This window comes from Centruroides sculpturatus, unplaced genomic scaffold (genome assembly GCF_000671375.1).
Source record: "Centruroides sculpturatus isolate CEXI.00-Female unplaced genomic scaffold, Cexi_2.0 scaffold568, whole genome shotgun sequence".
In the NCBI taxonomy this organism is placed as follows: Eukaryota; Metazoa; Arthropoda; class Arachnida; order Scorpiones; family Buthidae; genus Centruroides; species Centruroides sculpturatus.
This window is the reverse complement of record NW_019384710.1, coordinates 50,241-65,778: the sequence shown is the minus strand read 5'-3', so window position 1 is coordinate 65,778 and position 15,538 is coordinate 50,241. Positions and strand designations below refer to the sequence as shown.

Below are 15,538 nucleotides of genomic sequence, written 5' to 3'. Positions count from 1 at the left end.
ACAAGCAAAAGACAGGGAAATGAGAAACCCTAATAAATATATATATATATAATTTTTTTTTTTCAACTAGGGAGCTGTGATATCACCAAGTGATGAAGATAGTCAAACATTTTTTGTTAGTGCTGCTTGTGAAGAAGTATATAGACTACGTGGTGAGTATAAATTTGTATTTTTGAAAGGATTTAAGTTGAATAATTTCTTTCAAAAGGAATATGAAAGAACTAATGTAAACAAAAATTGAATTAAATTAACTTGAGAAACAAAACCTTAATTTCCAACATTTAGGACTAATTGCAGAGAGTTTTATTTTAACTTTCCATCATTTTTATACTAAAAATGGTGTATAGCCTTTGACTTACTATGCTACAGTTTAAACTTCATTGCTAAGATGCAGAATGTCTTTGAATAGGGCCTAAACAAACAACCTTAAAACTTCAGCTGTTACATTTACCATGGTTTATCTCAGATTTTAGACATTGGTGAATCAACTGGATGGATCCTTTCATTAAGTCACAAAAATGAGGGAGAACACGAATGTAGCAAAATGCCCCAAAGAAGAAAGAATTTTTGATAAATTAATTGACAACTATCTGACTGTCAACAAAAAAGGATAAATTGTTATATATATTCTATCAAATAAAAAATTCCAAAATAAGATTTATAAACTGGAAACAATAGATTACTGTCTTAATTTTGTTTTTATTCATATTTCATACATATGAAAGAAAAAAGTTAGTTTACACTTGTTTTAATGTATCAAAATCACAATTTAATCAGTGGTAATTTTGGTTGCTTTTGTCATTTTTATTTTTTAAATAGGTATCTTTTATTCTCTATGATCAGTTCGGTGCTTTCCTTTGTTCAGTTAACTTAATCATCTGCACTTGACTGGCTTTGACAGAAAGCAATACATTTTTATTTTGGAATTAATTTATAATTACTCTTTAATAAAAGTTATAAACAGAAAAATCAACATTACTTTTTAAAAAGAATTATTTTAAAGGTTTTTTTTTTCTTCAAGGAAAAAATTGTTAGTCTAATTTTGGAATTTTTAATTCTATTTCAAATCATCATCAAGTAATAATTGTTGTTTCACAGTTAATAATTGACTTCCTTTTCTCAAATGTTTAATTTATATCCAATTTGATTAAAACTACAAAATTCTTATCTAGAAAATGTGTATATGATTTGAAACTTTTGATCATAATAAAATCCTAAAGAATTATATTTAGATCTCACATTATTGTTTTGTTTTTTATAGTTCAAATATTGTCTCTCTACTGCATTAATAACATCTAAAATGTGGATAATATTTGTTCTTAATGAAATTTCTTTGTGACAACAGAGGAAATAAAATAGCAATTTCCTTTTGAAACAAGTTATAAATTTCCCACTGAACAAATCTAGGAAGTTGGTCTTAAAACAAGTTTCTAATTTTGTCTAAACTGAAGTCATCAAAAAATATCATTCTTGCAATACACTTTTTCGTGAACCACAATTTTAATGACAGATTCTGGTTGAGGTCTAGATTCTGTCTCTGCAATCTATCCTAAATTTTTAACAAACAATGGCTAATTTAATTAGTCATCATCAGACTCTAGTTACAGGAAATATCAAATTCTAGAACATTGTTTTTAATTTTTTTTTTACAATATCAGTTTGACTGAAATAATGCATTAATGCATTTATTTTTGTTTTATTACACATTTTATATTATTAGCTTTGGTGCTTTTATAAGTCATCATGAGAGTTTTAATTATTAAAAAAAATACAGTATTTTTCGTTTTTTTATAATTGATAATATTTAAAATTCAAATTTCATATCTCTTAATTATTATTTATAATCTAATTTTCAAATGATACTTAGAAAAGTATAAATTGCATTTGAAATATATAGAATTTGAATTTCAAATCAAAAGTTTTCATTGATGGAAAAAAACAATTATTTAAAATTGAACATTCTGAATATGAATTAGATATTATTCATTTATTTTAACTTTTGGAGAAGCCTCATATAATAATTGAAAATTCTAAAGATATAATTTTAAAAATATAACTAAATATTTTTTATTTTATTATTTGTTTCTTACAAAACAATAACTGCTATCTTTCATTTAAATAAAGCAAATGATGCTAAAGAAAGACAGTTTTGGGTAAACAAATTAAGAGAAGTTTCAGAACATCAGACTAAAACAATTGCTGAGGTATGAATTAAGATTATATTATTTATCATTATTATTATTATTAATAGATTTTCTAAAATTAAAGTTTCAACTAAATGGAATTTTTTTTATACTAATTTTTTTAATGTAATGTATTTTTTAATTATTTATAGTTTCTTTTATATTGAAACATTGAATAAATCAGGACAGTTATTTAGTACTTTGAGTATTGATAAATGCACTGATAAATATTGTCAGTATATTTTCTGTCATATTGGTTTTAAATGTGAATAGTAAAGAAGACATCATAAACCACTTTATAATGGAGATATTTATTATTGCATCAACACTAATGTCATCAGTAATCTTCTATTGAAAATTTTATTATTGAGGTATAATTATAAAATAGATTGTTGGGACACACTGCTATGCAATATTATTATGCATAACAAATAAAGTTAGATTTAAAAATAATGTAGAACAATTTTGAAAATAAGAATATGATTATGCAGTAATATATAATACAATAGCATCTGTTTATGATTAGATTGAAAATTAAAAGATTACAATAAATAATGAAACATCAAATGATGATGGTCACTCAAAAGCATAAAACAATTCAGTTTTAATTTTCATAAATTTATAGTAAATATTCTATATTATACAAATTCAAATTAAATCTAACTACATCAAAAAACAGTTCTTTGTCATAATATTTTATATTGTTTATACTTTTTTAATATTAAAATCTATTAATGTATGTTATTTTAATACATATGTAAATGTTTTTTTTTTTTTTCAGCATTTTTTTTTTTTTTCAGCAAAATCCTCCAATTCGACATATAAATTCTAACCATATTGTTCACCCAGATTCTAGTATTATTTCGGGGAAATTGAGTAATGAATCAGAATCCAAAGAATATGCAGAATCTATGTGTGAATCTTTGTTATCTGTAAAAGATATGTTGTCTAAAACTGAGAAATGTCAACAAGATTTAAAGACAGCTATAGATGTAAGTAGTTTTACATATATAATAAGATTTGATGCAATATAATAAAAATTATAAGAAACTTTGAATTTAAAAATTTCTCTTTCTCCATAAATATGAAAAACTATTGTTTTCGAGTTGATTATTTCTGTTATCAAACTTACAATTTTTATATGACCATATATTTGTTCTTAACTGAAGAAATTTTGTGTTCACATTAAATTTATATCAAAATTGAAATTTTTCTACAATAATTATTTATATGTAAGTATCTTATAAATGAGGTAGATCTCTTTTAAAAGCATTCTCATTTTGAGAGAATTTGTTATCTGGTATTAATTTATATGAAATTTACTTTGATATTGCTAAGTATAACAGATTTTCAATCATTTTTTAGTTGATGAAACTGTCATCATTAACAAATAATGATGACAAATTATCAAATATTTTATACTTTCTAACTTAAATTCAGTATTTTTTTGTTCAAATGTATATAATAAAACCATAAGAAGTTTTTCCTTATTTTCTAACTTGATCATATTGTTGACACCCACAGTCTTGTTAGAAAACTCTCCATGAATTTATTTCATACATGGATGATGGTAATATTTATGCTTAGGAAAATTGAGAAAGTTTATTTTATGATAGATTGCAAAAAGTACATATATTATAGACAAACATTGTCTGATCTCTCTTTCAATTCTATGATACTATTAAGAATTAACAGTAAATAAATTATTTGTTGTATAATGTATACTGTATACTGTATAATTTGTACAATTTCTTTTAATTTGTACTAAGGCAACTTTTTTGCTGCAAAAATCTTCCTATAATCTCGAGAAATTCTAGTCCTTATAAAATCTAAGTAATATAAAAAAGTAGAAAAATAACTAAATATACAATTTTTAAACACTTTAATAAGAAAATGTGAATGCATATAAATGAGAATATCTATAAAATATTTTTAATGAAAAAATTATAGAATTTAAAAGTATTAAACAAATAATCAAAATAAATTTGTATGGTTTGATTAGTTTTTATTCTATTAATATTATCATTATTTAATAGGCACTTCCAGTTGCTGGATCTCAAGTTAAATGTTTTGATTCTGTAAGTGATAAATGTATTTTATTTTCAAATTTGTGTATAGCTAGATAATACATAGAATCCTCTTATTGTAATTGCAGATATTTTTATCAGTTGTCTATTATCATCAAAATTAACATGACTCAAAATGTACAAGTTAAAATAATTTATAAAACTGTAATTGATTTTAGTTATCATTAACTTCAAATAAATTTGCATTTTTAAGCTGACTTTTCATGCCAGCAGCTCAACATGTAGCTAATAACACACAATTGTTATCAGTTATGAATTACCACTGAAAATCTTAACAAATGTTTACTATTTATATGTTTAATATTTTAATTATAATTATACCTTAGCTGCTGTTAAAGATGGTATTACAAAACTGTGGGAAAATAGATGAACTGCTATAGGTTAATAATAATTATAATGAGTAGGTTGACAATACATCAAATTATCAATAAGCAAGATAGAAAAACTACCGTCTTTTGACATCAGTTCTTTTAATTAATATACAAATGTAAAAATAATCAAAAGTATTAGCCATCATCATAAATATATTGTATCAGGTGATCAAACTAAACAAAACAATCCAATATGCCCATATACTTACTGAAAATACTAGCCATTGTTTTTGCTTTTACATTTGTATTCTAATTAAAAGAAGTAAATCAAAAAATAAATCATAATTTTGTTTATTATATACTATACTAATTAATAGTTTTAAAGTTATACATTTTTTAATTGTTTTAATGCTAGTCAATAAAACTGGAATTTTCAGTAATTGTAGTCAGAAGTTAAGTAAATAATACTTAACTTCATACTATTGTCAAATGATTATCATCATAAGAACAGGAAAATCTTAGTGAATACAATAAGTGGATTCCATTATGTTAACATTCTCCAATTACAGTATATGGGGACACAAAAAATTTAATTACATAATAAATTTTCAATTTAATACAGTTTAATATCTTTCAATAACATCAACTAAACGTTTATAATTAAACCAGCACATATATATTTTTAATATATTTTGACAAGCGCTTTTGATCCTAATTGGGATCTGCTTCAGGTCAAAACATTCTATACAAAAATTTGGAATACTTGAAGAGCAATTTTAAAATCACTGGAACGATTAAATATTCAAACAAATACAAAAATTCCCATCTATGTATTTGTTCAAATATTTAATTGTTCCAGCGATTTTAAAATCACTCTTTAAGCATTCCAAAATTTTGCATATAATGTTTTGACCTGAAGCAGATCCTAATTAGGATCGAAAGTGCTTGTCAAAGTATATTAAAAATATATGTGCTGGTTTAATTATAAAGGCTTGTTGGTGTTATTTACTATATAACCAGCTGTGAGAAAATTTAGAATATCTTTCAATACTATTTTCAGAACAAAGACAAAAATTTTGTCAAATATAGTATTTTTATTATAAGATTACTATAAATTACCATTGCTTTTTTTTATGGAAGTAAACATTATTATGTAATCTAAGATATAGGAATTAAAAACTTTTTGAATTAGTTATTTGAATGGTAAAATATTTAATTGGAATTCTTAACTAATATTATTGTGTTTTATAACTAATAAGTAAGATACAATGCTTTGAATAATTTAGTTATATGTAAAGAAAAATTATATATTTAATGTTTTTAATTTTTTTTAGTAATCATGGTAATTTATTAATTTATATCAAAAATTTGATTTTGTTAAAAATAATAACATTTTGTCAATAATATAAATGATTAATAAAATTTTATATATTTTTAAAGGATTTATTAATTCTTAAAGCTACTGCAAATGCTACTATATCCTGTTTAGATCAATGTTTAATTATTCTTCAAAAAATTCAGGTAATTTATATGATTTTTTTATAAAACTGGAAATAAAATTTAAAGAAATTTCAACACTAAACTCAGTTTTCTAATATAAAAATTATTTTAATTTTATTAGAAAAATTTGCATATCATGGAGAATAATTCCCTCTTCATTTTGTTATTAACAATATAAATAAGTGAAAAAATTATACTCTTTAGATAATTTCTATTAATTCAAAAAATGCTAATCCAAAAAAGAGGAAGTAATGAAATTCTGTTGTTTTTACATATAAAAACATAAGACCTAGCTATTAACCTTTCTTCTGTTTTCAATGTCTACTTGAGCTTAAAAAAATAAAAAAAAAAAACAAAAAATAGTAGCAGCAGTATATTAGAATGATGTAGATATATTTTTTATATGTAAAAGTATAGTAAAACTGTCAGAAACGTCATATATGCATTTAACAAATAGTAAACAAAAAAGTGTATAAAACAGTGAAGTGACTATGATAATATAAAATGCAAATTTTAACTTAAAAGATCAAAAGCCAATTTCTATTCTTATTATATCCTATTTGGCTGACTAATTTTTAGTGTGAAACTAAGATCTGTATTGAAAAACTTACTTATAAAAATATAGATGAAATTAAACATGATGAATGATTAATTTAACTATTTATCTAAAATAACTTTTGAAATAAAGAAGTGCTGAAATCACTACTCGTACGTTTCTAAACACTTATATCAACAGTGGGATCTCTGTTGAGTCCCTCCATTGAACAATTTGATGTCACGTTTTGTATTAATAGAAAAAAGAAACATTTCCATTGAAAGGGCACTTTTCATGATGGCCAACTTAATTAAGGAGAAGGCAATGATTGCAACTGTTTTGCTAAATAATTAAAGTAACTCACTCAACCATTATTCAAATAAATCCTTTTATTCAAATGAACCCTTATCTCTATCATTTTCTCCTATACGGATCTTTCTTTAATAATTTGAATTTCTTGAATATTTATATCATTAGGAAGACTTAGAGGGCCAAATATCAGTTGTAATCAATTTTGGACACATTTGTGGAAGTTGTTTCTGAGAAAAAGCTTAAAATTTCAATATTGACCAAATTATCCAACATAATTGTGCAATCACATGCTAGAACGGTTTTTCCAGTTTGTATTTTCTGAAGAAGGCCGATAAATTTAGTGGCCGAAAACGTTCGATGTGTATATTTTTGTCTTTTATTTGCTGGAAAGTTTGAATTTAGATGTGATTTGTGAATAGTGAACAATCTGTATATGATAAAACAATCTGTCTGATATTATAGTGTGAACTGAGGGAGTAGAGCACTGAGCTTGTCCCCACTTATCGGCTTCTTTGTCAGAGGATGGCTTATGTGGTAAATGAGTTGGAGGGTGAGAGAGGTCGTGACAAGGTGTCGGCCGTACTCAAGGATGACACATAATTAACCATAAAAATATATTTAATAAACTATAAATTTATACAAATATTCTAAGTTGCAACAATAATTAATTCGTTCTTGTCGATAGACCATCTAGGTTCTGGACCTTTATTTGTCCCAATATTCTCTGAGTTAAACTAACCTTAATCTAGCTTATAACTGAGACGAGACGTGAGAGAGAGAGTTTACAAATATTCTAAAATAATACCTCTGGGTTCCCGATCTCATTGTATGGGCATTGGTAAAAATGTTCCTGTATTGGCAGAGTGACCAGTAGTCTTCCTTCATGAGAGACGGCAATTATGACAGGGCGGCCAGGGTGGTGATGGACAGAATGGCAGTATGGATTTAAAGTCCCCAGTTGATGTCCGCCAGAGGACTGTGTCCAAGCCCTTTTTATATCCATTTTTGGGAGAGCTGACTAATACTAAGTATAATGCAACCCGTTCTAAGTTTGATTTGTGTCTGGGGTTTCGTTTATGTTAATTGTCAGAAATCAAAACATCTCTTCAGATTTATTACCTCTTTCCATTCATTATGATTACTCATTCCACCTCGTAAATTTGATAACAGCTGTCAAACCAACTGACTTAATTGCTGGAGGTGAGTAAAGTCAGTTTGTCTTGCAACCTTAGTAATAGTTGTTCCTTATATGGTCATCATGATCGGCTTTATTGGTTTCAAATCGGATGAAATAGGAAGTGTGTGGGTGGGTTTGGTTCGGACTCCTTTTGTTCGTTTGACCTTTCGTTATTTTCCCACTGTGTCATAAAATGAATTCCTAATTCTGATTTAATTATTCCTATTTCTAATTACTTCTTTTTCAATCCCCCCTTTGGATGTCACAATAGCATCCACAGCAAGGGCGAATTGATAGTTTCCATAAGCGAAATTTACTTGTTTCATGGAAGCCGCCATGTTAATTTGTTAAATACTCAACGGACTTTAAGGTCATTGGGACTGTTGAGCTCAATGATGAAACAGTCATTAGTCTCAACAGAAAACTCAACAGTCCATTTAGAAACATCATTTTCTCACTGTTGAGTCAACCATTGAATATAGAAACATAGGGTAAATTAAAAACAGGAAAAAATATTCCAAAGGAAATATATATTTTTTTTGCACATCTTAATATATCCATTTTTAATAGCAATTTAGCCAGATTTTTGCTTTGGACTATGTTAAAAATGTTGAATAGGAATAGTTTTTTTCAAGGCCAAAATTAAAAATATTTTATGATGAACATTTATCAGTCATATCATTTTAATCTGTAAAAGTTTTTTTAATTAAATATATTACATATCATTAATGTTAATGGATGTGCTAGATTCAAACATTTTTGGTCTATATTTTATCTTATACTATGTAATCAGAACTGAATATCAACTAAAATATCTGTTAAATATTCTATTAAAAAATAAGTATTTTTCAGTAGTCTGTAAGAAAATATTAAAGAAAAAACTGGAATTTGACAAAAGCAAATTAAAAAGAAAAAAAAATCATAATGTAAATTAAAAGTGTTGAAATGTTAAATTCTAAGAATTGATAAGATATGGTTTTTTTTAATTTAACTTAATAAATAAGCTAATTTTATGAGAAAATTTATAGAAAGTAAGATTGTACTAATGCAAAACATTAAATTTTCAGTTAAGTGATGATACTGTCAATCAAGATAAAGTAGAAGAAAGTTTAACAAAAACAGAAAGGTAAATTTCTAAAATATTATTCATATTTAGTTTTTTAATTGAAGTGTAAATAAATCATTGTAAGTTTGAAAACATTTCATGAAAAAGGTTATTTAAACTGGATGATAAGGTTTTAATATAATATTTTTTAAAAATGAACTCTATAACACTTTGTTAATGTAGTTTTTTTGACATATATATATTTGAGTGATATATACAAGGTCTGTTCAAAAAGTATCAGACCTATTTTTTTCCGTGTAAACCAATGATGCGCGAGAGGCCTCTTTCGGTGGAGTTGTGGAGGGGACAGTTATGCACAGCCCTGAATTTTTTCCCACCTGCAGGAAGCGTCAGTTGTTGGCAATCGGCCTATGAGTGAGGTCATGTAGTGCACTCTCGTCGGATTCCACTAAGCTGGAAAATGACTGAACAACGTGAGCAGCGATATTACATCAAATTTTGCCAAAAACCTTGGCGATACCCGAGTGTAAACCATTCGCAAGATTCAGCAGGCTTTCGGGGACGATCCTCGAGGCCAAAAAAAGCGCGGCAGGTCCGCAGCAATATCAAAGGTCATGTTGACAGTTTTTTCGACTCTCGTGGGGTGGTGTGTCGTGAGTACGCACCACAAGGCCAAACCATCCCAAAGGAGTACTACCAGGAGGTCCTTCGTCGTCTTTCCGATACAGTGCGATGCAAACGATGGGATCTGTGGTCGATCAAAACTTGGCAGCTCCATCGTGATAACGCATCCGCCCATTCTGCGCATCTGATTCGGGCTTTCGTCGCCAAACACAATACTCCTGTGGTTCGTCACGCTCCGTACTCTCTCCACATGGCTCCGTGTGACCTTTGGCTATTTCTCAAGCTGAAAATGCCGCTAAAAGGAACCCAAATTTAGTCGAGAGAAGACATCATGCGAAATGCGACGGACCGGCTGATAACCATTCCAAAAGATGCGTTCCAGCAGTGTTTCCAGCAATGGCAGGAACGCTGGGAGAAGTGTATACATTACCAAGGAGACTACTTTGAAGGGGATTAGGGTTTTGTACCTCAAAGTCAATAAATTTATTTTTGCCGACTAAAGGTCCGATACTTTTTGAACAGACCTTGTGTATATATATATATATATGATATAAATATTTGTTGTTATATGCAATCATTGTAATTTCTGTAACAGCTATTTAACTAATAATAATTAAATAGAAAGTAAATTCATAAGAGAATGTGTTGTAGAAAAAAAAATGTTAAACCATTATTACAACATTAAATTATCTTGTATACTAAAATAATAATGGTTTAACTGTTTAACTTTTTCCAACAACAAATTGATCATATTTAATTTTTATAACAGTAGTATTATAATGCTATAGTTCTTTAATTACAAAATGAAAATCAAGTTTTCATTTCTTTTGGAAGTTATGGTATTTCTCTTCAACAAGCTTTTTTAATTCATACTATGAATTAATATATTTGTTTTGTTTTAGTTAGTGTTATAAAGTGAATATTAAAATTCATTTGATTAGGATACAAAAGTAATTTTAATAATTAAAAATATATTTAAAAGATTGTTTTCAAATATTACAAAACATCTGTTACTTAATCTTACTGTACCATATTTTATGAAATTAATTTAAATTAACGAGTAAAAAAATTCGTTAATTTATAATCAAATAATAAAATCAATGTGATTAATCAAGCCTGTATTAAGATATTAATTCTAAATTAAATCTAATCATGATTCAAGTTAATGAAATTAAGAACAATACTATTATAATTAACAGTATCATATAATAACAAAATTATTTCCATTCAAGTAAATAATTTTCTTATTCAGTATCACTCACATAATGAAATGTAATGTAGAAATATAAAATAGTGATAAATTAAAATTTGAACATAAATATTTATTATAATTTAATGTTGAATGCCTATGGAGTATTAAAATGTCTATATTTTGTCTTATCAATTTTCATTTATTTATTTAACTGGATTATTATATTTCAAAAATTTATATTGCATTATTTAAAATTAATTTAATTTTACAATTTCAAAAATAAAAATATTAAATCTGAAGAAAAATATTTTAAAATATTATAGGAGACAGTCATATAATAGTTTATCTGAAATGAAGTCTTCTGTTATTTTCTCAGGATCATCTCCTACACAATCACAATCAATACAAGAATCACAATCTGCTCAAGGTATGTTTTATACAATTAATAATGGCTGAAATATTGTATAAAAAATTATTATTTTAATACATAAATATTCCAATCTAAATTTTAAGACAAAATCCGTATTTTCAAACAAAATTTATGTATATATAATATATACAGTAGATTCTCAATGTGTAATGGATTAGTTGAAGGATGAGATGTCTGCTATTGCTGAAAACTGTTAAGTTGGGTAGGTTTTAAAAACACATCCTTCTAAGTTCATTATTAATATGTTATAATGAACAAATTTAAATAAAATAATATAAAGTACATTAAATAATTACACTCATTGACCTACCTTTTAGCATGCTCTATTTGCATGCTAAAAGGTAGGTCAATTATTTATTAAATTGAATGCCTGATGTTTATAAAGTAGTTACATTTTTTCTGTTTTTTAAATTAATAATGTTTCAGTTATTAAGGGACAAAAAAAATTTTTAAAGTTTTATAATTGTTGTGATGATTCTACTAAGTTTAATGTAAGTTGCATATATTTATTTTACATTGAAAAATTTGATTCCACAATGTATAAGATTCTACAGTTTACATTTCAATTATTTTGAAAGCAGAATAAACATTTTGTTTACTTATGTTCAGGATACTGAACATAAGTAAATAAAATTTACTTACACATTTCAATAATCATTTCTTGAAAGGTCTTTTTTAAAATAATAGATGATATAACTGACACTATTTATTATGTTTCTTTAATTAAGCAACAAAATAAATAATATTCAAAACATTGATTTTCTTTGTATATCAAAATCACAATTTAAATAAATAAATATATATATATGTATGTATGTATGAATGTAAAGGAATTATATGGCTTAAGTTATAATATCAGAGTTAAAGCATTAGTAATTTTGATTTCTTACTTATAGAATAACTATAATTGTGTATTTAACACATTAATAGAAGTATTTTTTAAAAAATGCACGTTTACATCTTATGATGATTTAAATCATTATATTTAATGAAAGAAATATTTTGTTGACTAGTTGATGATCACAATAGTCTTCAATTTTTAAGATTATTCAAAGTACTGAAAAACATCCAATACTTAAGGATATTATTGATTTTGTGACTTAAATGAGAAATCAGCATTCACTTTTAGCATTTTTTTTATTAGCATTCCGTAATCTGTTGTATTTCTTAACATAACTTTCTAAATTTTCAAGAAAGTAAAAGTCATAAATTTTTTGAGTGGCTAATTTAAAATAAAATCAATTCAGTTAATTTAGTTAAACTTTCACAACTTAAATAGCTGGTTTAGTTTTATTTAAGAATTATTTCCTACATATTTATTGTACTTTGTTTTGGAGGAAATCTAATTTTATAATCTAATTTGAGTTTAATATAGTTTCCAAAAACAATGTCTAACTTAAGATTATGTTCTCAAAAATGCAGTTTGAATTACATTGGTGCCTCATATAACGTACGCCTCAAATAACAGATGCTGCGCACAACGGACTTTCCATTCAGCAGTTATGTGAGGCGAACAAGTGCGAATGATGTTTCCACTCTTTTGCCGTTGCCAATGACAATCTGCTATTTTTATAATATATTAGTATATCTGGTAATAATAGTTAAACAAAATATATAGTTACTGGAATGAAAAATAATTAAAATAGCATTACTTAATACCTGAAAGTTTCCAAAAAAGGAGCCAAGCTCAGCAATAATTGTTAATGATGTTGACAATTGATATATGCTCGTAAAATATGAAGAAATCATGAAATGGATCAGTCAAGTTCAAAACACACATATGCCAGTTAAATTCAAAAACTTATATATATTGAAAGTAAACGTATGTACAGTTACAAAAATTTTCACAAATAACAATTGCAAAACGTCAGATGTTAACAAAGTTCAACACATATATCCACTACAACAGGTCCATCGGAAAGACACACCTTGCGACGAAAACTTCTAATGTTATCTACCGCACAGCGAGACGAAATAATCTTCTAGGTCAGCTTAGGCTAAGTTAGAACGACCGTGAGTTCCCTTGATACGTCCGAGACGAACTAAAGTCAAACGTGAGTCCACTTCATGTGTCCAAGGCGAACTAAACTTCCCGCCACAACTCAATCCTTTTATACGGATTGAAGTAAATCGGCTTCCACCAATCAGTTTCCATTTTTATTTTATTTACAACTTGTTGGAGTACAACAAATCCTGGCGCCATATACATATAGCCAGGTGAAAAGCGGAGTTGATGGTTACATAATAACGATACATAATAAGGGAATAGGGAAAAATAAGAAAATATAAAAGTATAAAGATATAAAAATATAAAGGTATGAAATATGAGACAATAAAATTAATGGGTACATAGCAGTAAGAAGAATTATACATACATATAATTTGTACAAAATATACATATAGATAATTACATATCATTACAGTGATGCGAAAATAAGTGATATGAGATGCTGAGGTTAGTGATACAGTTATAAAAATACATAATATCAGGATGATGTGCAATAAAGGCACAGAACACAGTAAGTGAGGTTTCAGTTGAAAGCAGCAACAGTAGTCCTTTTAAAGTACATGTCAATGAGGTGAAGTAGTGCAGCATAGGTGTCACTATTGTTCATAATTCCGTGGAGGTTTTCAGGCCAGTGATAACCATGTGTCTCCATGGAGGTGCGAAGAAGGTGTCTCTCAAGCTCAAGCATTGGGCAGGTGAGTAGATAGTGAAGGCAGCCGTCTTCGACATCGCAAAGGGAACAGCTGAAGGTTGGAGAGTTAACAAATCTAGCCAGGTAGGAATAGAAGCGTCCGTGATTGGTAAGAAATTGGCTGGTACGTTGGGTCGGTCTATACCAGGGGATAGCAAGGAAGGTCTTGATGTTAGGAATGAGTTGATGGGTGATGGGATGATTTTGTCTGTCCCAGTCCTCCTGCCAAAGATCGAGGAGGTCGTTGCGAATGATGTTTTTTATAGTTTTAATATTGATCTTGCTGTAGACAATTGGAAGGTTGTTGTCTTCACAGGCGCTCTTTGCGAGTTCATCGGCCCTCTCGTTACCGAGAGTGCCCTGGTGGGCACGAGTCCAGTAGATGGAGTAAATGTTGCTGGATTTGTTGATGTCACTATGGATGCTGGTGGAGATGGGGTGGTCACAATGGTTTTTTAAGGCTGCAATAGAGGACTCGCTGTCGGTGATGATAGTAACAGTCTGGGAATCATAGTTCGAGGCAGTCCAAGCCACGGCCATGCTTATCGCGTACATTTCCGCCTGAAAGACGGTACAGTCTGCACCAAGTCTGTACCGCTCAGACGCAATTTCGGTGTTGTTTAGGTAGGCGACAAAACCGCTACCAACATTATTGTTACATTTAGACCCATCAGTATAGACTGTTAAATCGGTATGCTCAGGCTGGAAGAAGTTTAATTTATTAGGGATAGCAGGGTGATTGGAACGAGAGAAGTGGATGGCGCACTCGAGGTCGTGATGGTTAATTTCCTGTGTAGCTGTATGGATAGTGCTGCCCCATTTAAGATGCCAAACTTTAGTTTGTAGGGAGATATGTTTGTCAATGGGCATTTTTCTTGCCAGGACTTGAAGAGAGGAGTTGGGTGTCGTTCTATAGGCCCTCGTAATGTGCAAGAGGGCTTTGCGTTGTGCGGCGATGAGTTTTCTTTTAATGTGAACCCTGCAGGTAGACCATCCCCAGCTGCCACAGGCATAGGTAATTATGGGGACAAAGATTTGGTTGTAAATGGCATCCATGGCCTCAGAGGCCAGGCCCCAGCGTCTACGAGCAATGCCAGCAAAGGTGTTGAAGATGTGTCCTGTGCGCTCGGTGATGTATTCAACGTGAGCATTCCACAGCAGCCTGTGGTCGAGTACAATGCCCAGGTACTTGATGGTCTTTTCAACGGCAATGGTTTGTCCCCCCATTTTAATGGTGGGGACTCTAAGGTAAAGATTCTGCTGGCCAGGTCTATTAAAAACGACACATTTAGTTTTTTGTGCGTTAAAAACGAGCTTGTGGTTTCTTCCCCAGTTTAAGATCTTATCAAGTATGGCGTTGCCGTCTTTTTCAATGGCTGCACGAGAGCGGCTCCCAAGGAGCAGAAAAACATCATCGGCGTA

The 15,538-nt window shown here is 28.4% G+C and overlaps 1 protein-coding gene across 1 annotated transcript in view; it reads left to right on the top strand.

Moving 5' to 3' along the window:
- LOC111627789 (oxysterol-binding protein-related protein 11-like) overlaps positions 1 to 15,538 on the top strand; it is a 56,263-nt gene that overhangs the window by 10,019 nt on the left and 30,706 nt on the right. The window contains exons 3-8 of the mRNA XM_023371430.1: positions 2,125 to 2,204; positions 2,984 to 3,175; positions 4,220 to 4,261; positions 6,022 to 6,102; positions 9,173 to 9,231; positions 11,311 to 11,414. Coding sequence (XP_023227198.1) covers positions 2,125 to 2,204; positions 2,984 to 3,175; positions 4,220 to 4,261; positions 6,022 to 6,102; positions 9,173 to 9,231; positions 11,311 to 11,414 — 558 coding nt within the window. The remainder of the gene's footprint in view (positions 1 to 2,124; positions 2,205 to 2,983; positions 3,176 to 4,219; positions 4,262 to 6,021; positions 6,103 to 9,172; positions 9,232 to 11,310; positions 11,415 to 15,538) is intronic.